At 34.9% G+C, this 25,134-nt stretch overlaps 1 protein-coding gene across 6 annotated transcripts in view; it reads right to left on the bottom strand.

The window, feature by feature from the left end:
* Positions 1-25,134, bottom strand: part of IDE (insulin degrading enzyme) — a 60,244-nt gene that overhangs the window by 13,039 nt on the left and 22,071 nt on the right. For 5 of the 6 annotated variants that reach the window (XM_038140259.1, XM_038140257.1, XM_038140254.1 and 2 more), the window contains 11 exons: positions 20,568-20,670; positions 19,476-19,598; positions 18,785-18,867; positions 14,552-14,696; positions 11,819-11,929; positions 10,408-10,528; positions 8,797-8,888; positions 6,416-6,527; positions 5,192-5,359; positions 2,195-2,467; positions 205-266 (listed from right to left, as the gene is read on the bottom strand). In XM_038140259.1, the coding sequence (XP_037996187.1) occupies positions 205-266; positions 2,195-2,467; positions 5,192-5,359; positions 6,416-6,527; positions 8,797-8,888; positions 10,408-10,528; positions 11,819-11,929; positions 14,552-14,696; positions 18,785-18,867; positions 19,476-19,598; positions 20,568-20,670 (1,393 nt within the window). Of the gene's footprint in view, positions 1-204; positions 267-2,194; positions 2,468-5,191; positions 5,360-6,415; positions 6,528-8,796; positions 8,889-10,407; positions 10,529-11,818; positions 11,930-13,887; positions 14,033-14,551; positions 14,697-18,784; positions 18,868-19,475; positions 19,599-20,567; positions 20,671-25,134 lie in introns of all 6 variants that reach the window. The other variant, XM_038140255.1, reaches the window with a different exon arrangement.

Below are 25,134 nucleotides of genomic sequence, written 5' to 3'. Positions count from 1 at the left end.
AAACACAACAAAACCCTATAATTCTGCACAATTTTTACAATTGCTATTAAACTAAGTAATATTCAGGAAATAAAATATACCAGCATCCATTTTACCACCTACCTATAACAGGTGTCAGTATATCCCTTCAGAGCATGCACAAATAAGATTCAGTTGCACCTCCATCTCATTCTAAGTAACATTTTAGCTGCATGACTAACTTACCTTGTAGAACTGTATAATGTCATCCTTGGTCAGGGTCTTTAGATAAGCCACTTCAATGTTATCTGCACAACAATAGAACAAATTAGAGTAAGTCTGCAGATCACAGCTGGTTATTAGCACACTGCTTATACAAAGTATACTTCTTTCAAATTCAGATGCTGTAACTGACTGCAAATGAAAAGCTTTTCATTGTTATCTTTCAAGTTAATACTTGCTTCACCAGAAGTGTCAGTAGAACCTTGGCAGAAAATTATACTTCAATAAATCTGTTTGATTTGACTTACTAAAAAATGCACGTTTGAAGAATACTGATTGCACTGTGGGATATTCAGTAGCTAAAATAGATATGCTTACTCTTGTATATTATCTTCTAATCAGTTACACATTTCTAATGCAGACTAGCTATAGATGGTTTTCTTACACAGTTAGGAAACAGGATGGTAGGACATACTTTTACAGAAATGTTAAGGAATGGTGCCTACATACCCCTGAAGAAGTAGTCACACCTTTAAGATATCTGGGGACAATGTGTTTCAGTTGCTACATTCCTTCATATTAATTAAATTGTCATGGACTAATCACCTAATGTCACTGCTGCTTATGCAGGAAGGTCTCCTGGAGGCGTGCTTGCTTTTCTTAGGATTAGCAAGAAGATCAAGGAAGAAACATGTACAAGAGAACAGAGAGCAAGAAAACCTGTAATGCAGGCTCTAAGTAATATGAAGTTCTATCTGGAGGAAATTAAAAAATCAACAATACAGTTTGGAAAACTAGTTAAGATCTGGGAGAAAACAGTAAAAGTAGCAATATTAAAAATGTACAAACAAAAAAATCCTTTCACTTCTTAAGGCTGGAATATGAATTTCTGATTTTGACAATTCTAGTCATATTAAAATAATTAATGACATAAAATTACTAGTGGGCAGAGGGGAATTAAAGATCTGAAAGTCAAGGGAAATAATAAGTGGGATTTAGGTTTTAAAAATATGGGTACACTTAGCAGTAAGAAATTCCAAAGAGATACTTTTGATCCAATTATGGTAGAAACAGAAACACTTAAGGCTGAGAAAACCCACACTATTTCATCAGACACAAAAAAAAGTACTTGAAGTGATAAGTTTCCATTCCACTTTACATGCTCAGGCATGAAACTTTTCAGTAGCTCTTATTCTCTCTACACCAAGCTGGATGACAAGTCAAAACTCTTCATTATTAATCAGTTCAGTGAGTCATGGTGAAGCAAAAAGACTCTATTTGCTATCATGGAAAGCCAATACAGTACACATATAGCAGAAGAGAAGTCACAGAATACAGAATGAGTTTTATGGAGGAAGCATATTATGCATGAAGACAGAAAATTAGAGCTGTGAATAAGAGTCGAGACATGAAACTGTCAGGAAAAACTGATCTGTACCTAAAATGATTTTTTTAATGTTAGAAACTGTATTACTAATGTGTCTAACTGTATTAGTAATGTATCTCAGTTTGGTTTTTTTTTTAATTTAAAAAAGTATTTTTAAAAGTATTTTTAAATTTTGAAAGTATTTAAACAAATATAAATTAAACATTGTGTACGACCACACAGTAAATAAATGTCAGTCCATTTTCAGTAATAACACTAGAAGCTGCATCTCATTTTGGTCTCCTACAAACCTATAACCTTCAGAGCACCACAGATGAAAAAAATTAGTTTTTCTTCAAATCCACTCTAAGCTGAGACAGACTGCATGTTAGTTAAGGTACCTGCTGTTGCCTCTGTCAGCACTCCCTCAAAACAACTGCACAATGCAAGGAGAAACAGGGTTCATATAAATGTGTGTACTGTCAGGAATGTCAGTGTGTATCTGACTGCATCACAAGGAAATAGACAGTAAATTATGTATAGGCTGTGTAAAAGTTTAAGTTGTTCCCAAATGAATATGACACTCAACAGTCACAAATGCAGCCAAACCAGAGCATTCAGTTTTAAAGGAATTACCATTTGTCTTACCTCTGTCAAAGTTATACTGCTGGGAAATTATTTCTCCCCAGTATTTAGCACACTCTGCAGACAGCTTCTTTGGTTTGTCTAGACGACGAATTGCTAAAGCTTGGATGTGTTTTTGGAAGGCCTCTTCTGTCATGTCTTCTATGCATTTCTCCATAGTTTTTAAGAACGCTTCAACTCTGCTCTCTAAATAGTGTGGTGGCTTTTCAGATTGGATAATAAATCGCAGTCCTTGGATGCCATTTGCCCGACGTGGGCCACTGAACACAATGTAACCTTGGCAAAAAGAAGAACAGCCACAAATGAAAAGAAATCCTTTGCCACAGCACTGAATTTGCCAAATGCAGCATGTTTGGCAAGAAGGCAATGCTATGCTAACTTAATTCTGTGTTATAAATAAAATAATGTAGGTTTTCAAAACGTGACACTGTATTTTTTTAGAACACCTTTATTTCACTGAGGTCAATATCAATTTAGGAGAGGGGCAAGGAGGAGATGAGGCACACCAAGACAAAACAAAAGCAATTCTGTCCCTCAGGATCAGGTTACCAGAAATGAAGCTGTACTCTAGTGCTTCATTAGACTCAACATTAGAAACTTACTATTTTTTCATAACATCCAATCTGAATTCTCTTTGCTGTAATGTAAGACCACTACTTCCCATTTTATCAGCTAGACAAAAAGTATTATTCCCTTCCTTTTTGTTGCATGATTTTCTAATGTGAACAACTAATCCTTTCTTCAGTCTTCCTCTACCCTTTTAATAACAAATCTATCACATTTCAGTCTTTTAAGTACTGTTTTATAGTTTTCTTAACATTTCCTGATGCTAATGTCCAAACTGGTTATAGTATTCCAGAGTTTTTATCTGAACAATTTCAGAGTATTACTGTGAGCGCATCTTGAATGCTTCCATTTATATATCCCAGCATTTTACACAGCAGCATGACACTGCTGATTTATATCCTACTTCTGATCCACTGTACCCTGCAGAGTTTTCTACAAAATTGCTACCTAGCCAGTTGCTTCCTGGCTTGTATCTGTGCCATTGGTTGTTCCTGCCAAACTGTTCCTAACAAATTGCATCTTGTCTTCATTCAAGTCATGTTTCCAAAATGTCAACCTAATTTTAAATTCTAACTCTATCTTCCCACACACTTGCAGCCTCTCCCAGATTAGTATTATCTGAAGATTCAGTGAATAACCTCACTCTTCTGTCATCCAGAATTTTCATGAATATAGCATGGAACACTGGATCACAGCAGAGCTCTGTAGAACACTACTTTCCAAATGAACTATTCTTTATTATCCAATCATGACCTTCCAAACTCCTGTACCCAAATGTGTAGTTCTTCCACCTAGGTACTTCAGTAACAGTCTCTCAGTTACCTTCTATGAATTTAGAACTAGCTTGAAAATTTATTCCATGTTTTCCTGAAATTCCTTGAATTAAACTGGCTGATCTTTTCTCTTCCCTTTTTTTAAAAAAGAAACATGTAGCATTTAGCTGTGTCTATCTTCCAATACTTTATCACCCACAAATTTTCCATTGTAAGACTTTTAATTCCAGGATTTGCTAATTTCATTCTTTGGAATAGAATGCAGAGTTCATCACACTTTGAACTTTTTAAAAGCTTCTAATTTAATCTGATTAATCTGTTATTCTCCTGTTCAAAAGTAAGGCATGAACTTTGATCCCCAGTATTTATTAAGTGAAAACTAAGTAAGCCATCCTGAATTTTCTGATTATTTGAATATTTTAATGATTTGAATACTTTGGTTTTCTTCCATCATTGCCAACTTTTCTCCCACACTTTCTCATACTGCTTAACCATTTATTGTAAGAATTCTTGTTACTACTTCTACTGTTTAGCAAACCTGTAACTCTTTAACTTCTTTTTCCCTAAGCTTTCTCAGAAATCTTACTAACAATTCCATGAATTTTACTGGATTTTGATGGTATTTCTACTGCCTCCCCTCCTAAGTGTTGTGAACTCTATTATTTGGCAATTATGGAGTGGTGGACTAATCTTCCTCAGTTCCCCCCTCTCTCTTTAGCTGTTACTTCCAACTTCTATACAAAACTTGCCACCAGCACATTTCAAAAACCTGTTAAATAACTTGGGTTCTATCCTATTTTCAGCAGGTACATAGTAGTTGAAACTCCTGTGATGAATATTGTATGGCTGGTTCTGCCAGTTGCTCATGAAAAGCCTAATCTTGCCTGACATCCCTGGCAGTCATCACACTGAAATACTTGTCTGCTTCTCACCTTTGGAAAACCTGAACTCCTCCTCACCAGTATTACAATTATGTGAGCTGTCATGCAAAGTCTCCATCTTTCCTTCTTACTCTCTTTGGAATAACCTCACTAGTTCTCAGCCTTACTGATTCAGATAACAATTATTTGTACTTATTGGTGAACAGCTATAGTCCTAAAAAGCCTGAAATGTTTTCACCAATACAGCAGCTTACCATTACCCACACAGCAGTATTTCTAAGATAAGGCTTACAATTGAACAGTTGGACTCAGTGATCTTAGATGTCTTTTCCAACCTAAATGATTCTGTGATTCTATGAATTATGAAGTGCACCTAGAAGTAGGGTCACAAGAAGGAAACATCAAACTACTGTTGATTCTTTAAGAAGATCTATATTTAGGGGACTGTTGATTCTTTAAGAAGATCTAGATTTAGGGGACTGATCCAATCTTCTTTTGATAAATTCTAACACGAAGTTTTCTGTACAGTGATTGCACTTTTTTTGAGTTGGAGCTGATTTCAGATATTTCAGACATCTTAAAAATCATGCCTGCTTGTTCTTATTTTAGACTCTGTGCACAGTAGAATTTCTTTGAGTCATCAGCAGTTAAGATGATTTGCATTTACCAAGTGCCCTTTAAATGGCATTCACTAAGCAGAGAGCAGTTCCTCAGGTCTCGTGTGAGCGCGTGACTGTGACAGCTCGTGTGTGCACACACAGCCACTGCTGGGAACTCACCTAGCTGCTCCTGGGTGCGCAGCGTATTGAAGCACGGCTCCGAGATAATCTGGCAAAAGAGCTCCAAAAACATATTCTCAGAAGTACTCTGCATGTCTGTCTGGTAATATATTTCAATGCCACAGTTGTTATGAACTTCATTTCTCTGTTGATATACAAACCAACCTCCTAAAAGACAAAGTTAAAACATGGAGGTTCGTGAAAGTGGACATTCTTACTGTTTGCAATTAAAAATATAATGGTCTAAGGTTTGTGGAATGGATTTATAATAAGTGGTTTAGGACTGTTAAAGCAGAATTTCCACTAAGAGCATATTTCTCATAAGACAAGAAAAGAATGCATCATTTCACCATCAAAATGTTGTTGCTTGGAAATATTAGCAAGTAAATTGAAACTGGCTGCTTCTCCTCAAGCAAGTATTTTTGGAACTGCAGTGAAATTCTGCATTGGCTCCACTGTGTAAACAGTTTCTAAAGACAATCTGCCAGAAATTATTATGAACACTAAAAACAACTCAGCATTTAATACCAACAACTTTTGTATATGGTAGCTTCCACAGATGATCAGCTAGGGGTAATTTATCTTGTCTGTACAACTACTATGTCACCATTCCCAGCAATACCTTGAACCTCCTTTTTATAAAAAACACTTTTTTCACCATGGAAGTAAAAACATACAAGACCAAAAGAATTTGTGTAAGGGAAAAAAAAAAAGTTATTTGTGTAAGAGCTTTTTGTTTTTGCCAAGAGTCATTACGTGCAATTCTTAATGGTCAACTGATACTCAGAAATGCTCAAAGAATGTTTTTTATTCAAATGTGTATACTTTGTGTAGCAGAGACTGGGACAGGGCTCTTATTTCCATAAATTATAACAAGTGACTTGGAAGTGAAGTGCAGAATTGTATGATCATAGAAGGGCTTTGGGTTGGCAGTCACCAAAAGATCACCCACTTCATCCCAAGAAGGTCTAATTTACATACACAAATTAAAAATGAAATCAAAGTAATTGTCAAGTACACTAGAAAGGTCATGTATTACTACATAAATTTATCAGTAAAGCCACACCCTAACTGTATTTTTGATTTTTAAGTTTAGAATAACTTGAAGTAAGTTTGACTTCAAAACACACTCCTAGCAACACAGTAATATGCATTTTAAAATGCGAGCAAGAAGAATCTCAATTTAATGTGCCTTAAATATCATAAATCAATCCTTTAACTTACTGTCAGGAAGCTGCACTTCTCTGTACCTCACTAGCTGACTGGGAAGGAGTGGCTTTGTATGAGCATGCTCAATGAGAGTGTCCTCAACCATCTGCATAATTCCTAATGCAGCCTGGAAAAGAAAACATAAGAGGATTTTTAATGATCGTTAGTTATTCTGTATTTAACAGAAGCATAAGACTTTCCAATTACTGATGGTGCTGTGAGAGAAAAAAAAATCAGAAATATGAAGCAGGGATACTGTAATTCAATACAAACACAGTAGAAGTTAAGTAGAAGAGAGGAAGTGGGACTGTGGAGGGCAAGAGCTTTTTTGTGTCTTTATGTTTAAATTGTCTACACGTTTAACTATTAGTACTTCTCCCTAGTGCTTCTGAAATTAAAGCTCAGTGGGGTGGGGTTTTTTCACTTTCCCTCCACCACTTCATGTGCTCATCTTTCAAAGTGAAAATGAGACCTCTCACATGTATGTCTGAGAGCAAATGGCATTTCAGTAGATGAAAATTTTAAGAAAACAAATGGTTAAGGTCAAGGATGCATTTCATTGATGTGTTGGTGGTGTTAAGACTCATTGCACAAATACTTTCTTTTATTTGATGGATTACAGTAAGAATTAAAAATATATATATATGGAGTGAAAAAAATCCGAAGTCATTACTTTCATTCAAGGATTTAACCTCAACAGCTTCATGTCTTAAGGGTTATGTGTTCTTGTAGCCTGCACACTGGAAATTACAGGAACTTGCTAAAGTAGTTTTGGCTGAAAGATAAAATCTCTCATTCTGCATTGCCGTAAGCTCACAACACATGTGATTTTATAAAAAACATGCAAAAGGTTTGAAAACTCAATAAACATACACCCTTACAACACCTCCAAAACCCACATGCACTATCAAAGACAAGAAGATTGAGGTCTAAAAACAACAGTTTAAAAAGTTAGAGAAAAAGACTATTTATTCTTTCAGTCAAGTGATCACATTAAAATATTGACAAGAAGACTGCTCAGACAGATGTTCTGAACAGGATTACTTTACTTTTCATCCACTTACAGCAAATAAATAAAATAAATTGTCAAAAAAACCCAAGTATCGGAATGAAATTAAAGAAAAAATAGGAATTTCAAGCAGCTAGATAAATCTAATTTTTCAAGTCCAGATTCACTGAAAATTTTTTCATGATTGAAAGGTGTCACAAGACAATGTAAATTTTGACTTATTTTAATTGAAAAAAATTCTTAGGTCCAGGTTAAAATTGCAGAGTTTTATCAGTGATTATCACATCATAGATACTGAAGGACAGACAGCTTTTTCTACTTTCGGAGGTTTGCAGATAATTTCTAAACATTACACGGCTATGGGTATACCAGGACATCCTTCCCAGTTCTTTAGCTGTAGGACTTTCAATAGCCACCCATTATGCCAAGTAAAGAAAACGCTTCTCTGACATAACTGCATCATCATGGAAATCTTAAAAAAAAATGGGATTCAGTTCTATTTCCAGAAGCAATTGACTTTTGTATACAAACATGTGAGAAATAAGGGAGGAAAAATAGACTTTTTAAATTTCTCTGCAAGAAGAATACTCTACAAAAAATTTTAACTAGTACTTTAGGGACATTCTTGAAAAAGAAAAGTTTGTCTCTCCAAGCTACTAGCTCCTTCCTATCTTATTCTTCCCTCTTTACAAAATAATTTTCTCCTCCATACACTCAGCAGTCACAAGCAGTGTCCATAACAGCTCTTGCTAGTAAACTATCCCAGAGCTGCTCTAACACAAAATACTGTAAACAAGCCTTATGAAAAAAGAACACAAAACATACAAAAAGAAGTACTGAAATATATATTGGTACATATATTAAAGTATTTCTTATGACTCCATATGCAAATACAAAGTGTTACTATTTTAAAGAAAGACAAAACAAATGTTTTCTGAGTTTTACTCCCCCGAGAGCTGACACTTGGCTTTTTCATGGTCCACCATTCCTGTTTAGCTATGCGCAAACTACTTAATTTGGAAGGATACTGGATTCTTAAAACTTTGCTAGTTATTCTGAAGGTTTTCAGTGGAAAAAAGTAAGACCTGCATCATTCCTTCTGCAGCTTGATCACAGTAACAACATGCAACACAGACTTTCAAACACATAGATCCTGAGCTGTTTTTATTAAATTTCCAAGAGCAATATAGAGGCAGCACTTAGCCTAATAAAGCTAAAGTGGAAAAAATTATGCTCTCATACTCCTATAAAGATAAAAAAGTACTAAGTTAAATTATGAAATCACATTTGGCATAACTGCTTCAAGATCTGCAAAGATTAAACTAGTGCTCCATTTTTATGCTGCTTTTAAATAAAAAATGTTTTATTAAGAAAGCATCAAACCAACCTGTTTTGTTATATTGCCATGGAGAAGAGCTTCAATGTGTAACCGTGACAACAGCTGTGCTATGAAGGCCTTGAGACGGGGAAGGGTGACATCTACAATACATATTTAGACAGTTAAATCACTCAAATGCATTTTTAAATTATGAAGGACCTAGGCCTAAATCATCATTAGATACAGAGCATTTTTCAGGGGAGGAGAAATCTGTCATTAGGAAGAAGTGAAATCTCTCATTAAAAATGCAGCATTGGAATGCTTCCAGGTCTAAATAGTGGCACTCATCATATAGTTTATTTCACTTAGAATTCACATGCTGTCTTGACCCAGATTCAGGGAAAAAAAAAAGTTAAAAAAAGCTGCCTTTCCAATCATGCTGAACAAACACTCATTCTCCAGAGAACACACTTGCAATCATTCAGGTGGTGTTCCAAGGAAAAGCCTTAGTTATTTACTAAACAAGCAGCATGTAGTTTATAATGCTCAAGAAAGACTCTGCATTTACCATTCAGACTGAAAAAAAGAACCTCAACTCAAATACAGTGTTTTGAGATTAACTTTGGAACAAGGGTACACAAGAAAAATATTCTGGCAATATATCCTAGAGGACACAGGCACAACACATACACACACACATTCTATCCAGCCTGTGCTTGCACAGCAGTTTTCATACATAGTGCAAAATATAGTTTAACATATAGAATCAGTGGAGTAAGAGGAAGGATAGTTGGATGGGGTATTCATGGATACGTGTTCTGAATCAAAGCCCTCAAATAAGTACAAAAGCCTGGTATTCTTCTTAAAAAGAATGTCGGCGTATTCCAAGAAGATATTACAAGACATTCCGCAAACTGTCCCAGGAACAGCCTTTTAATACAACACAGTAAAACACAGGTAGAGAAAAGCTCTTCAGCTATTACTACAAACATAGAATCACCACAGCATGGCGTGGGTTGAAAGGGACCTTAAAAATCACCTAGTTTTGACACCCCTGCCATGGGCAGGGACACCAACCACTAGGCTCATTGCTCAGAATCCCATTCCATCTGCATTTGAAAAATCACTTTAATCTTTTAATTAAAAATTTCTTCTTCCTTCAAATATACTGGGGGACCTACTTTGTGTTAAGAGCCACAATGTTCTTTATTATTGTTGTCATCATCTACAGAAAGCACGCATTTTTTCTTTATTAGCTACAGCTCTTTATCATCTACAGAAAGATAAGCTAGGATTCCCTGATCATGGAAAAAACAAAATAGTTTGCACACTGGGAAAGTACAATGCAAATACACTCCAGTGTGCCTGTAATATGTCAACTAGAGCCAAATGATTTTACCAATGTTGTTGATTAAGTACTGGATTCACCATATCCAGGTTCATGTACCCCCAAAGTTAGTAAAGTTTTGCCTGAACTTTTATCTGCAAGTTTTGCCATTTGAGACCTTTTCCATGAACTACTCCACTTTCTTGAAACTGGAGGGCAAGAGTAGCACAGCCAGCATCAGGTCAGGCCTGGCACTGCAGGGGCTTCCCTTGAATAGTGAGCAGAATTCAAAACAGGTACCCTAAACAGTTAAGTAACATAAGGAAAAAAATTATATAGTGGCAGAACATTACCATCGAGAGCTTCTTTTAATTCATCTTTGGTCCAAGCAACTTCAGTCATTAGGAGTCGGAGATAATACATTGCATGCTGGTGAGGTTGTTCAGCCCTGAAGTTGTTAAGTGATCTCATGTACTAAACCAAAAAAATCAGGTTCAAGTTAGAAATTCAGAAATAGAGTTCTAAACATATTAACACTGTACTCTCAACTTTTTATCAAAAAGATACAGTTCAAGTATTGAGAACATTCCCTTGCTTGTTAGAACTCTTTAAAAAATTGTGTTATCACCTTAGTAATAATGCAGTCTTCTGAACCTTTGGATTAAGCAGAAACCATTAAGATGGTTGAAATGTGCATGAAATCAAACTTGTCCATAAAATTAATGTCTAGAAATTAAATTATTGCAGTAACCGAGAGTTTAGATCAAATTTCCTGGGTAGTTGTTCTGCCCAGGAAATTCACGTTCTGTGATGACTGACCAGGGGTGGGGGAACACTGCTAACAGCAAATGTATTTTTCTCCCTGTCACCTATTTTGGCTGACTTGTTTAGACAAAATCTGGAGCATCTGGAAAATTCTCTGCATATTTTGCATGGATAAAGGATGTATGAGAGAAGAACCAGAGAGCTTCTGCAAAAAAACTCCTTTCTAGTCCAGATGCATTTTTACAAAACAAGCAAAACCTTTTTCCTCTACCAGAGAAACTGAGAAGAGCTTACTAATAGCTTTGGCAAGCTGCAAGTATTTCCAGTGCAGGAAAAAAGTAACTCATTTCAGAGCAAAGTGACCAACAGCATGCCTCAGGTTGCTGAGGATGCATCCTTCTGTCTGCTTCAAACAGAAGCCAGAAGTTGGTATCTCCCTCATCTGTTTGGCATAGACACGGGGAGAAAACTGCAATCTCCCCAGCTGATGTAACTTCCAGAAATCAGCATGTACTAAACCAGGTGGCTGGCTACCTTTGTACCAAGGATCAAGGCCCAGCAGCCAAGACAAATCCAGGGAAAAGGATTGTTGCAAACTTTTTCAACACTTCCTTTCCCCTTTCATCTATTTCCCACTTCTTTTATGGCTAGGTCCTACTGCAGCCTTTCCAAATTGCAAAAGAGGATTTAAAGCTAACATTTTCCCCTCCATCCCTCTACTTAGATTTCTACTCCTACCAAAGCAAGCTGTGCTTCCTTGATACATCATAAGAAAGACTGACTAAAAAAAGATTACAGGACCAGTTATTTTTAACCGAAGAATGTTACATACACAACTCCAAGAAGCTCACAGCCACACACAAAAAAAAGCCATCTAAAGTCCCACTAAAGCAGAATTTCACTCTCTATTTCCACAGATCGTCAGCCCTCAGATCTCCTACCAGGTCAATGCATTCAATTTCCAATTACTCCAAAAAGTGAATTTCTCATGCAGCTTACCGCTTCCTTGATAATTTCAAATCGCTTTTCATCGATCTCAAAAGTAGCCATTTTCTCAATGATCTTCTTGAGCAAGATGTGTTGCTTGTCGTTATAACCTTTTACAGAGAGCTATGGAAAAAGTGCATAAGTTGCTTTAAATGTGGAAGATAAAAGAATAAAACCATTACCAAGTCTTGTACAATGCCACGAGCAATGCACTTTTCAATACTTACGCTAAATTCACCATTAGGAACATTCCATCATTCTTAAGTTAAATCCCTTTACCATCAAAAGGTAACTAACTGACAAATACATTATTGAGTGGTTGCACAGGAGTTCTAAATGCACAGAATTAATGTAATTTCATGTTGATGTAAGTAAACTGTACTCAGAATACAGATTTTTAATTATTACAGTGTTGAATCTTGGAGTACTGAAATGGTTTTAATCTAGGTTTTTCACTTTAGTAATGAAATCACAACCTCCTGAAATACTCTCTCCAATTTACTTTAACCCTTGATTCATATCTATGTTGTTGATCAAAGAATATTTAAGGGGAAGTAAGCAATACTACAAAAAAGGGGTGCTATAAATAGCAGCACACCTTATAACCAGGATGCTGATGAGCTAAAACATCAAGGTAGTCATCCAGGAATTGTAATGACATATTGATCTGATCATACATATTTTTGAAAGTATAAATGAAATAGACTTGCTCATTTAAAAAATAACATAAAACTTAAAAATTACTGTATGATTTCACCAAGCTACAGGTAGAAATTTCTCTGGCAAAAAGGCATTAAAAGGTCTTTTTTTGCAGGGAAAAACTTCAAAATTTGGTATCTTGAACCAAGAATTTGATTGGATTTTAGCAGTTTAATAAGGAGTAAAACTAAACTTTAGAACGCAAACCAACATATAGAATTCCTGCTTTTCATTTCAGTAGGAAGAATATATTGTTCTGTAGTTGCTGAAAATTGGCTGAACAATGAATCTGAAGACAAAGTTATCATAAATAGATTTATGACAAAGGCTGGTATCCTAAATTAGCATAGGAACCCAAAGAGTTCAACAATCACCATGGGTGACTTCTCAGAGTAGTATCTGCCCTTGCTCAAAGCATCAATATAGTCATTAATAAGTTACACTTTTTAATTATAAAACTTCTTACAATATGGAAAATAATATTACAAGTTCTCAAATAATATTTAAAATAACTGTGACTAAAAATTAAGAAAATTACACACTTTTTTTTAAAAGGAATTAACCCTGATCATAGAAACATCAGCAAGCTTTGAAACTGAGGATAATCTAATGTTTGCAGTAAGTCAGGTGAATGCAACCAGGAAATTATATTTGTGTTTGATTTTTAAAACTGCAGCACTCTCTCATATAGAAAATGTAAGGACAATACACAGTACATTCTTCTACTAAAATACTTTGGAAAGTAACACTTCTGAAGGAAATTTCAAAACACATTCTGGCATATAAGGGTGGTTAACAAAAGTTTTTAACCAAACTTCAAGAGAGACTACTAAAATCTCCTATCATAAATCTCATAGGAGAAGCTGAATAAGAAGTAAGAATTTATCATAATACCAGTATTTATCAAGTATTGTCAGTGCTTTATAACAGATTATAAAACTGATAAAAACAAAAGAAAAAGCCATAAATATCCAGCATTGCATTCTAATGAACACATGCACAATCCATCTCCACAGCTCACTACAGTGGAATTAGAGAATTATAACAAAATCTGTAAAGCTGAGGATTCATTCAACAAAAAAGTTAATGTTTTTATACAGAAACCAGCAATACTGTTTTCCAGATTATCATGCAAGCAAGTAAAAATGTGAACCAGAATGCAACAACTGCACTACGCACATGTTCACAAGACACTGCAATCTTAAACAGGTCACTCAAACTGATTAAAATACAGTCTTGCATTGCCTTTAATTCATGAAATATATGCAAGGAAAAAAAAAAACATTAACCATCTCATTTAGAAATGCAGAAGTCCAATGTTTTGTCCAAGCTCAACAACTCCCAAGCTGTTTCATTTCCTCCTGCGTTCTTTTCTTACTTACAAGTATTGCATTCATTCCTGATGCAATGCCATAGACCAAACCTGAGAGGCGTGCTGCATATGTATACTCTTTTAAATCATCCTTCAATAACCTGATAAACAGGTATGTCATGTTGCAATGGAGAGGATCAGCATAAATGTAGCGACTAACAAAAAGAAAAACAAAAGAAATGCTTTGATACCTCAGGCAGTGACAAGGTAATGGATGAAGAAACATGACTGAAGAGTATGTATATGCAGCCTCATGATCAGTAGTTCTTGAACAGGAAAGCACAAGTATACTATTTATTTAATAGCATGAAAAGGGGGTCTTTTACCCCATCAGTCAGAAAGATTTTAGTAGATATCTGACCCACAATATGTAAGCTTGGATTGGGTTGTGTTTTTTTTTTAATGGAGGAAGAAATCTTACAAACTAATTAATTTCACGAATGATATAGAAATAAAGAAAATTTGCTTAATGTGAATTAAAAGACTGTTGAAGACTTTTAACAAAATTCAACTTAAAGTTCAAATCAAAGAAAGGATGGCTAATAACCAAGATCAAAAGGACTAACAGCCTTCATTTTTTTATTTAAAAAGTCCTTCCATCAAATCAATATAAAAATGTTGATGAGTGGAAGTAGTTTTAAGGCTCTAAGCTTTTCCTTGACTTGGGTACTTACATACATCCCATAGATGGTATTTTGGAGATCATAGTTCAAGCCAGCTAGTTCTGCTGCATATGCATACTCGTTGAGGGAGTCTTTGAGTAGTTCAAGGTACAAATAGGCCATGTTACAATGCAAGGGATCCACGTAAGCAAATGGGCTGGAAGAAAATGTTGAAAGTAAAATATGCAGTTTAAAATTATTTCTCTGTTTCTTTTGGCTGGCCTTTTAAGTTTGATCTGAAGGAAACAGTATTTTCTGTGTTTTTATGCTGATGGATCCCATTCTGAAGGACTCCTATTTCAAAGCCAAATATGAACACATCTGAAAAGTGTTACTTAGCTTGCATATGGTTTGATGACTAAATACACTCAAGATCCCAGAGATATTCTATTTATGCTCATAAATCAAATCATGTTTTATTTTCTTGGCTGCACAGTCAGAATTCACCAGGAGTAAAAGAAACAAAATATACCAACATAATTTAACAGACCAAAATGAAAGTCCATCTACTGAATATTAATTAATTAATACATTCATACACTACCAGTGTAATAGAAACTGGTAGTGTAATAATTCATAAACTACCAGTTTCTATTACAAAAATTAGGAGATCAACAATTTTTGGTATGACAATATGCAGTACATGCCAAGGTCACCTCAGGAGATAAGTCTGTGTATCCATTTTCTTACTACTGTAATTTTTTGTGTAATTTTTTTAATGGCAACAACTCTCCAAAACCTACTATTGCATTAGGAGCACGTGATCTTACACAACACTCTTGTAAACTTCTCCAAAAGAGAAATGCAACTCAAAGACTCAAGTCATGCTTCAACCGTGCTAAGTTTTAAATACCTGTCTGTTTTAAAGATTTGAGAAGACAAGTTATTTGAACTATATGTATTGGTAAAATCTCTGAAGTGCATGCAAATTCATTATCAATGTCACAGATATGATGACCAGTATCTGAAGCATTTGCTGCCAGGATATGGCTTACAATTCAAACCTGACTTTTTCCTGAAGCAGTCAGATATTCAGGCTATTACATATGTTTACACCTATACAGCAGGATATTTCACTGTGTGTATCAACACTAATGTAGTAAAACAACACACAAACTGATAACTAAAACACATGGCAAAGATATTTTTAAGAAGGTTCGTCATAGCTTTTAACTTCTCCTCCCCTTCAGGTTAAGAAAAAGAAGCATAGGAAGATATTTTAATAAACTAAACTAATAATTTCAAATATATATATATGAGAAGCAGAGCCTGCTACAGTCTGAAATTTTAGACCAGATTAAACAAACAGGTCAGTAAAAAATACAAAAGAACTAGTATCTGCATTTCTCCCTACAATGAGAATTTCCCAAAACTGAGCAATTTTAATAAGCCAAATGATATAAATCCAATTACTACTGAATTTTTTAATTAAGACCAAATTCAAAGTGAGATGTAGGTCAATCCTATAAACCTTCCTCCAGACTCATTAAATTCTCTTCCATTTTGATACTAGAACACAGACTTAATCAGTTTGAGTGCTTACTATGTCGGTATCAGTTCTAAATTCTGTATTCTTGCTTAGCTGGCAAAGGCCAACTGGGAATTTTGAACAAAATCACAACTAGTAGATCATTAATCCTCAAGTGAAAAATAACAGAAAACAATTATTACAACACTGTTCTGGGAGTTGCTTCCTACTATTGACAGTTTTGTAAACAAATGCTTATTTCTAGTCTACCTTTTTTTCACTAGACTCAAGAAGCAGAACAACTCAATCACTAATGGTGCATTTAAAAAAAAAATCCATAAAGTCTAGCCCTTTCCCCTTGCAAACAGCTGTAAATGACAGAGCTGGAATCAACACTGAAGTGCTGAGTTTCAAAGCATCACCACACTACAAGGTTGTTGTACTTCCTTTTAGAAAAGGATACTTTTTGAGTTCTTAAGTTGCAATTCATACAAATGCAAAAGCTTATCCTCTTTTAGACTGGGCAATATGTCAGATGTTTTTACTGCGATGTTTCTTTAACACAAGGATGCCTGTAAGGATTTTCAGTTTTGGAACAAGGTGATTTCAAGAGGTTCATACGCATATTGTTCCTGTGCAATTTGTATATTTAAGGGAGAAACCAACCTCATCAACTTCTTCTTAATTTATCTACAAAGCAATTGCTGCTACAACATCTGGACCATTCTTTCTATGCTTCATGTTGATCAGGGCTGCAGGCAGAAGAAATCCTCCCAGTTTTTATTATCATACTGCAGCAGTCTGCAGTGCGAACAAACTCTTGCAACCCATTACAAGGCAGCAGGCTTCAAATTTTGATCTACAACTGAGGCTTAGACTTTTTATGAAAATCTATGTCATTAAGGTGGCTTTATTCACCAGTTCACTTGGTTCCATGAGACATGAGTGATTCCATTAAGTCTCATAAATAAACACACTACATTTCACCATTTCCTTCAGTGACCATCACCATGACCAAATAGAGACAGATTCTCCAAGAACCTTTTTTAAGTATCCAAACTAGACAAACCTGCTTATAACATCTTTTAGAGGTGATGCACCCAGTATTGTCAAAATCTCCTCGCTCCTGCTCACGTACAATTACCATCTCATTTTGAAGGAAAAGGAAAGAACCCTTGCCCCCAACCCTATGGAAAAAAGCCAACTCTCACCTGGAACTGCTCCTAGGAGAAAAGAGGCAAATCATTCCATTACAATGGTCAGCAAAGCTCAAGTACTTCTGGCTTTTTATAAAGGCTCACTGAGATGAAAGCACAAATCTAACTGGGAAATACCATCTCCACAGGTCTAGATAAGATATCCCTGCTTGCTGCAGGAGGGCTGGAGTAGACCTTTAAAGGTCACTTCCAACACAAACAATTCTAAGATATTGTGTGTATTGCATACACTTATACCTTTGTGTGCTCCACATAAACCCAATTATTACCTTTTATTCATTCACAGATTGTTAGATATTATAGTTCACTATAGTTAACCTGAATTGATTTAAAAAACCACCACAACTGTAAACTCAGTGTCCAGCAGTAAAACCCTATTTTGGATTTCGGCCAAAAATAGCACAAGGGAAAGCCACCAAAAATGAAAAAGAAGGCAAAGTACTGCAATTGCTGTTCTCTGAAGGACAGATGGGGAGTTCCCATTTTGATCCTCCATTTCCTGACACACTGAAGTTGAAACAGTTCTAACATCCGGCCTGTGGTTTCAAAAAGCAAAAAGAGAAAATACCCAGGCAATTTATTTCCCCCAACTAGTATCAAAACCAGTACCAAGACAAGACACACACTGAAAAAAACCTCTGTATAATATCTGCAAGAAAAAATTCTAGTGGTCTCTCAAAACAAGAATTCAACAGCGCATCTATGGGAGCCCCCACAAAGGCCCTTCCAGCAATATCACCAAGTAACTTAATTAGGCAAAAGGAGAGTCCCTGAATTTTTTCTGGCTTTCAGTAGCTCAACACAGAATCAGCTGCACTTGAAAAACAGCAGTATTTTTTTTTAATTCAAAAGTTAGAAACTTGTTACTTGAAAGGAATATTAAGGAGTTCCATCATTGTCATGCTCACTTAAAGATTATCTTCCTATGAGGAAAATCATGCAAGACCAGAATTAACACTACATCATTTTATCATACATCTTGAGGTCAGAATCAAACACTAATTGATAATATAGACAATGCTCTTCAAAAAAACAAAAGTACAATCAGTTATGTAAAATCCCAAAATGTATCAGTTAAGTAAAATCCCCAAAATTTAAGCACTTTTAAAATTGATTTGCATTATGCAAATGAAAATAGAATTTGAGCCTAAAACTATTATCAGAATAGTATTTCATAAAGAAAACACATTTTAAAATAGTTCTTATCTCTGATTTAGTAATTAATTTAAAAATACACAATTATTTTTAAAGAGGGATATTGCAATATGTAGTGGGCTCTACTGGCAGGTACATTTCAGGAATAGCAAATAAAATATAAAAGAAAATTTGGTTTAAAAGTATTTTTAGGTAAACTTTTCAATATAGAAGGAGCACACCATTTCTTGCTACTAAATTACTGCATATCTTAGATATGCCTTCCTGGATCTAAGCCTTATTACATAGTCAAAGTAAGAACAAAGATTCTCAAGTGCAAGAAAGTGTTTGCCACACAAATGCAGATACCCAATAAATAAGAAACTTTTGGAGATGACTTTATGTGATATACTTAACATTGCATACCTGAAAAATTCAAAGTTGAGGCAAGCTTTTGGCAAAAAAAATTTGTCATCTTGCTTGAACCATAGTTTGCTCATAGCAGTATCCTGTGTCAAGAAAAAAGGTTTTAAGTCGTCTGACTTTTAACTGCAATATATGCCACAGCTTTAAAAAAGTCTCTACAGCACTTCAAATCGCCACTTAGAATTATCCCCTTAAATTCATATTGCTTGAACTGCTATATTTAATATATATATATTGAATATATATTCACTGTATTTTGAGATCACTAAATGACACTTCTCTCATTTTTCCATGCAATCACAGCGTTTTCTGTACACAGTTACAAAACAATAGCCTTCCCTACACCCTCGACTTACTCAACAGTGGTCAAAAAAATGTAAGAGTGGCAGTCATCCTTCTGCTGAATAAACAGTTCTATTGCTATTTATATCAGTTGTTGACACACTTTCAAAAGGGCAGATAGAGTTCAAGCTGTATCTAGAGTCACTTTCCTAGGAACACAAATTGTCAGTCCAAAGTTCAGCAAGAATGAACTTTCTACTGTCTTTGCAGCAAAATATTCAAGTTTTGTACTTTTTTGTGTTTTCTATACTTTGGAATATGAGATGATCTGTATTTTATAAAGCAGAGGAATTGAATTCTAACTTCCCAGAAGGTCAGGCAGTACATAGGACAAATACAGACAGTTTACCTTGATAAGGGCAGGGTACTGTGTTGCATCTTTTTCCAATGGCAAAATCTCAAAGTTTGTAGGAATAAACTCGTTCTTCATTGGAAGCTTGAATTTCCCATTCAGGTCAGCATTTTGCCATTTCTAGATGGAGAGAAGAAACAATGAAGCTATGCCAATTTCTGCTTAAAGAATACATATATTGGCTTATTTATTTTACGCTAAAACAAAAGATTTAAAAATGCATTCCAGTATCTTCTGTGTAAATATTATTAAGTTAATAACGAAAGAGAGAATGAGCTGGGGAAAAAAAAGTTGGAGTAGGCTATGAGCAGGATGAACTGCTCTTAGAAGAAGGATGACATATAATTTTGAAAAGTTTATAGTAGAGAGGAGGGTGGGTTTATATCTTATATTTTCTGCTACTGTGAACAGTAAATGAAGATATTAAACACTTAATCAAGAATTCTAATTAAGAACATAGGTACAGTCAAGCTCAAGGAAGTGTCTGTTGAGAGCACACTCAGAAGGCCCAATTCAGCCCTAAGGTAAATTTTACAGTCACCTCTTCTTAGAAGATCAGAACAATAACAAGTTTCAACAAGGATTTGCCCACCTCTTTTTTCTTTTTTTTTTTTTTTAGTTTTGATTTTTACAATCTCATTTAACTGGCAAAACATACTTGCTTTCTATGTTGCAAAAATCAACTTCAGAAACAGTTACATATAACAGTTTTTAAAATTCCTTTTTTAAGTACTGATCAGTTCATTAACATATAACAAAGAATTTTACGTTTTTATAAGTTAATGCTTACATTTTTACTCAGCCACTGCATATTAGGGATCTTCTACAGAAAAAAAACTATGACATTCCCTGCACTTAACACAGTTTATAACCATTAAAATATATCCCTCCTACGTAATAAATATTTGAAATCTAAAGACTAATATAACATTCTTACTTCCTTTAACATTAAACAGACTCATTGTATGATTTTCATGCCATGAAAAGCAGTGGATTTAAGTTCCCCTTTCAACCATATGGAAAATTGGACAAAGAATTTACCACTGACTTTCATTTGCAGATATTAGAATGTTACAAAATTTAACATGCCTTAATAACTTCATCAGAAATTGCTTCTTGCTTGTACTGTGTTCCATACCACTCTTCCGTTCGATCAGTTTTTCCTTCAAAAGACTTGGAAACTATTGCAACTCTGAAAACAAAGAGACACTTTGGCATGAATGTGTCTGAGAAAAAACTGAGACATTATTCCAAGCACTGTTTCTGCTCCATCACCTGAACACCTTTATTTCTGCAAACGTAGTGCTGCATGCAATTTCTATTTTTAAGACTCTTGTTCCAGAAAACAAAGCAGTTCTTGCAGTCTTCCAGAAAACTGATGAAGCAATTACATTTTCTACACCACCTCTATGAACATCCAAATATGTGAAAATACTGATTATAGAAATTCTATTCCAGTGCTAGTGTCATAGAATCGTAGATAACCTCACATTGAAAGGGACTCATAAGGATCACCTCATGTTCAACTCCCTGCTTCTTGCAGGGCTACCCAAAACTAAACCATGTGACTAAGAACATCGTCCAGGGGCTGCCTGAACTAAAGAACACACCTAAAAAAGAAGAAATCCAGAATAAAGAAAATTACAAAACTTATCACTATTTTGTTAGTAGCCTGCATGATAGGTATCAAGAAAATTGCTTTAATTCTATTGAACAATGTACAATACAAAAGACCATTCAATGTAAGTGGCTAGCTTCAAGAGTAAATAGATGTTTCTAAGAAATTTGAAATGGTCAAAAAAGGTAGCACAACTGCCAGCTCTCCTGGACATGGCTGAATACCTGCCTGCCCTGGGGAAGCAGCACATTGATCCCTTGCTTTGCTCTTTTTTTTGCTTTTGCTTTCCCAATCAAACTGTCTGTATCTCAAGCCACAAATTTATCAGCTTTTACCCTTGAGATTCTCTCCCGGATCCCACTGGCAGGCAGGTGAGGAAGTGGCTGTGGGGGGCTTAGTTGCTGGCTGGGATTAAACCACAACACAGCTACAAAGTTGCTAAGAGACTACAAAAACTATCATGTCTCTTAGAATTTCAGAACAACCTACCAACCAGATCTTTTTGCACAGTAAATTAATAATGATGATGATAATAATAATAAGAAGAAGAAGAAGAAGAAGAAGTTAGAGTCCTAAATGAAAAAATTATCTTAATAAAATTCCAATAATCACATGGCTAGAGCAGCAAGACAAAGATGTTCAATGCTAGAATATACTGTTAGAATATGTCTGGTTTTCAACATTTCCTCCTCCTACCCTTGTCCAACATACTGATGCTCAAGCAGGACTGACAATCCAAGCACCCAAACATTTCCTACAGGAGCATACTAAAATTCAAGAGCTAAAAATAATTGTCTACTCACTGTATAGAAAACAAAATTGTGGAAACCAACATTGTAATTCTTCAAGCAGTTCTGCTTCAACAGATCCTCCTGCCTTCCCTTTATCCCAAATCACTACTGATGATTACTGACATTTTGAGCTGTCAGAAACATACCCACAACAATAGAAACAAATCAAAAGGCATTTTGTCTGCCCAAAAATTACAACTTTAGACCAACAAGAAAGAAGACCAGGAGGAGCAGAGCAGGTAGAAATGCCATACCATGCAGATATTTCAAGATACTGTAATCCATCTCTAAAGTCACCAATTATGTAACATTACTTTTGCTTTTCATTTTTCTGTTGTGCTGTACAGCACTATGAACATCCATATGTTTTAGGACATTGTGGAAATGCACTGGGAAATCAAGACAGGCAATCAGGTAATCTTCAACAGGACCTGTTTAAGTATATCTAGCTTGAGCCATTCATGGATACGGAACACAAGAAACTATAAATGGTATTTGCTTCTCTATATATATCCTGTACATGCAAACTGCTGTAGTACCCAATTTCAGAAACAACCACAGTTTCTTTAATGTGATGCATATTTACTAAATACTATCTTGTTTTTCACACTCCTGAAATCTAATTTGAAGCTACAGGTGAGAAATCCACAGGACAGTGTTACTTGGGAAGAGAATGCGTACTTTAAAATGGATGTACTTCCACGAAAGATTATCAACTATTATACTCTAAAGGTTCTGAAGGTGGAAAAAAATAGATTTAGAATACTTTGTCAGTACTTGTGACATTAGTAACAAATGTGTCAAAGCAAATCTATTCCTATAAGGGACTGATTTTTTTTTTTGGACCTAATTTAAACTTTGTCTTCCAAATTGTGATACTATCAAACAATGGAAGAAATTACTTTTCTCGCGTTCAAATACATAACAACATGATTGAGATAAAAATAACAAAAGCCTATTTGTCCATAAGTTCCCTCACAACCATCAGTAAAACTGATGTGAGGCAACACATCCTACTCAAAGGCCCTCATATACAAATCCCCTCAGAAACCAAAGGGAAAACTACACACTGAGCTGCTGCTGGGGTGCAGCACTGATCATGGCAGAAGCACAAGTTATTTCTTAGTGTTCAGTAAAACTAAGTTACTACCAAGGATTTGTGGGGGGAAATAAGTGAACAAATTGTCACTTTCAAAATGGATGCTCCGATCCAATGCAATTAAAACCAAAGAGATACATTTCTAGCATGTTTACCTTCAGGGTGAGCATCACCAAGTGCACTGAAATAACTTTGCTTGAGAGTCTGTGAAAGTTAGAAATTTCTCTATCAACGCTTTTGGCTTTCATTTTATTTTTCTACCCTCTAGGACAGTACTAGTGCTGCACTTCTGCTATCAATAGAGGAAAAAAAACCACTTACTATCCAGGGGAAAATGTTCTTTAGCTGCTTAATCTGGTGAGTCACTATCTTCTTAAATTTTAATAAGAGCATTTATTCTGCAGATGTTGAAGGGAAAAATGCCTTGGAAATTATAGGAAAATTACATTTTTCAGCTAAGATTGCTACACATGCCAAGTCTATTCCCTTATATTCACAGATGGCTGGTAAAACCCAATACAGTTTGAACAAGCAAAAATAATACTTACATTTTAAAGTTTTTCTCTTAGGGAAATTAAGGCACTAAATGCAACAAGCAGTGTGGAAGTGGAAGGAGAATATGAACACTTTCTGTTATGGGTCAGTCAAATAGAAGCACATGCATACTTACATGCATATCATCTGTGAGTGATTTTTTTTTCATACTTTTTAAACTCAAAGTTTGTTAAGAAAATAATAGTTGAAAAACTATACTTTTGGGAAAGACACTGAATGCAGTTGCTACAATATAGCTATGCCAAGAGGTCCTTAATATAGGTGAATGGAAAAGAAATGATAAATAAAACCACAATACAAAGAAGAAATTCAAATCAGTGCCAACTAAAGCACCTCAAGACAGAACGTATGCAAGACATAAAAAGAAAAAAAACAATAAAAATAGGAAAACAATGCCAAACAACAGGCAAAGTTAGGATGTGGCACATAATAATTCTTTCATAAAAAAGGGAGAACAGAAAGGTAAACATGAGCATACATATCAGTAAATGGTGGATAACCAAACAATATAGATATTGAAAGCAGATGTGCACAAGTTTTTTGAAAAGCATATAAACTTGCTCAAAAAAGACAAAAGAAGGGAGCAGGCTACTGATTTGGTAACTCATTATATTCATATAGATACAGATGTAATTTTTTTAAAAAGTGTATCACAAGGGGACCCTTTTATTAACACCTGTAATCTCAACTCATTCTTTTAAGAGATTCCACTAAAAACAAAATCCACAGTGGATTTGAATCTTCATAATGTACCATGAAATCACTTTTAGTAATACTTAAGTAAATTTCCCTTCCCAAGATAATGTATCTTGCCAGCAATTTAAAATAAAAGATACTATAAAATTATATTCCCTGTCATATTTTACTATACTTTGAAGGATTTTAGTTAAGTAAAATAATTTTAAATTGCAGTTCATTTCATTCTATTTCTGATTTCACAGGATAAGTGCTTAAAATATATCTAAAGTAAGTAAATATAAGTAAATATGTCTAAAAGTACTATACACAAGTTAGTATTTTCTTTCAATCAAATGAAAGTAGGAAAGTCTGATAAGACAATATATAATTTTTTTAACAATTAACTGAAGAAGCCATAAAAACAGGTCTATTCCAGTTCTGAAAGCCCTTTTTTCCTCTCAATATTTAGCACCTTTTTTGTACAAAAATTTAAAATGACACATTTCTTCATCTATTAAATGACATCTATTTCTTAAGTCAGGTAGAGTGAAGAGACAACGTAATTAAGTCCTGAAGAAGATTAAACATAACATACAGCACCAAAGAGCACCAGCTAGAAGAAAGCAAGGTGAGACACATGGCATTTGAAGGCCACAATTACAGAGACCCACAGAAGTTACTGACCAATGACCAATTCTGAAACACCTATTTCCATTACCTGAGTGATCAAACTATTATTAGTTGCTTAATATCCTAAAGTTCATCTTCAGTTCATATTTGTTCTAGATATGTTCCATCTTAAAAAAAAAAAATCTAGTTTTTATTTAAAATTAATCCACAGTTACCAAGTGTGGAGAAAATGTCCACTTACCAGAAGTCACTTCATGAAATGGGAGAAGACTGATGCAACCCTAG

This window comes from Motacilla alba, chromosome 6 (assembly GCF_015832195.1).
Source record: "Motacilla alba alba isolate MOTALB_02 chromosome 6, Motacilla_alba_V1.0_pri, whole genome shotgun sequence".
In the NCBI taxonomy this organism is placed as follows: domain Eukaryota; kingdom Metazoa; phylum Chordata; class Aves; order Passeriformes; family Motacillidae; genus Motacilla; species Motacilla alba.
This window is presented reverse-complemented; position numbering and strand designations above follow the sequence as displayed.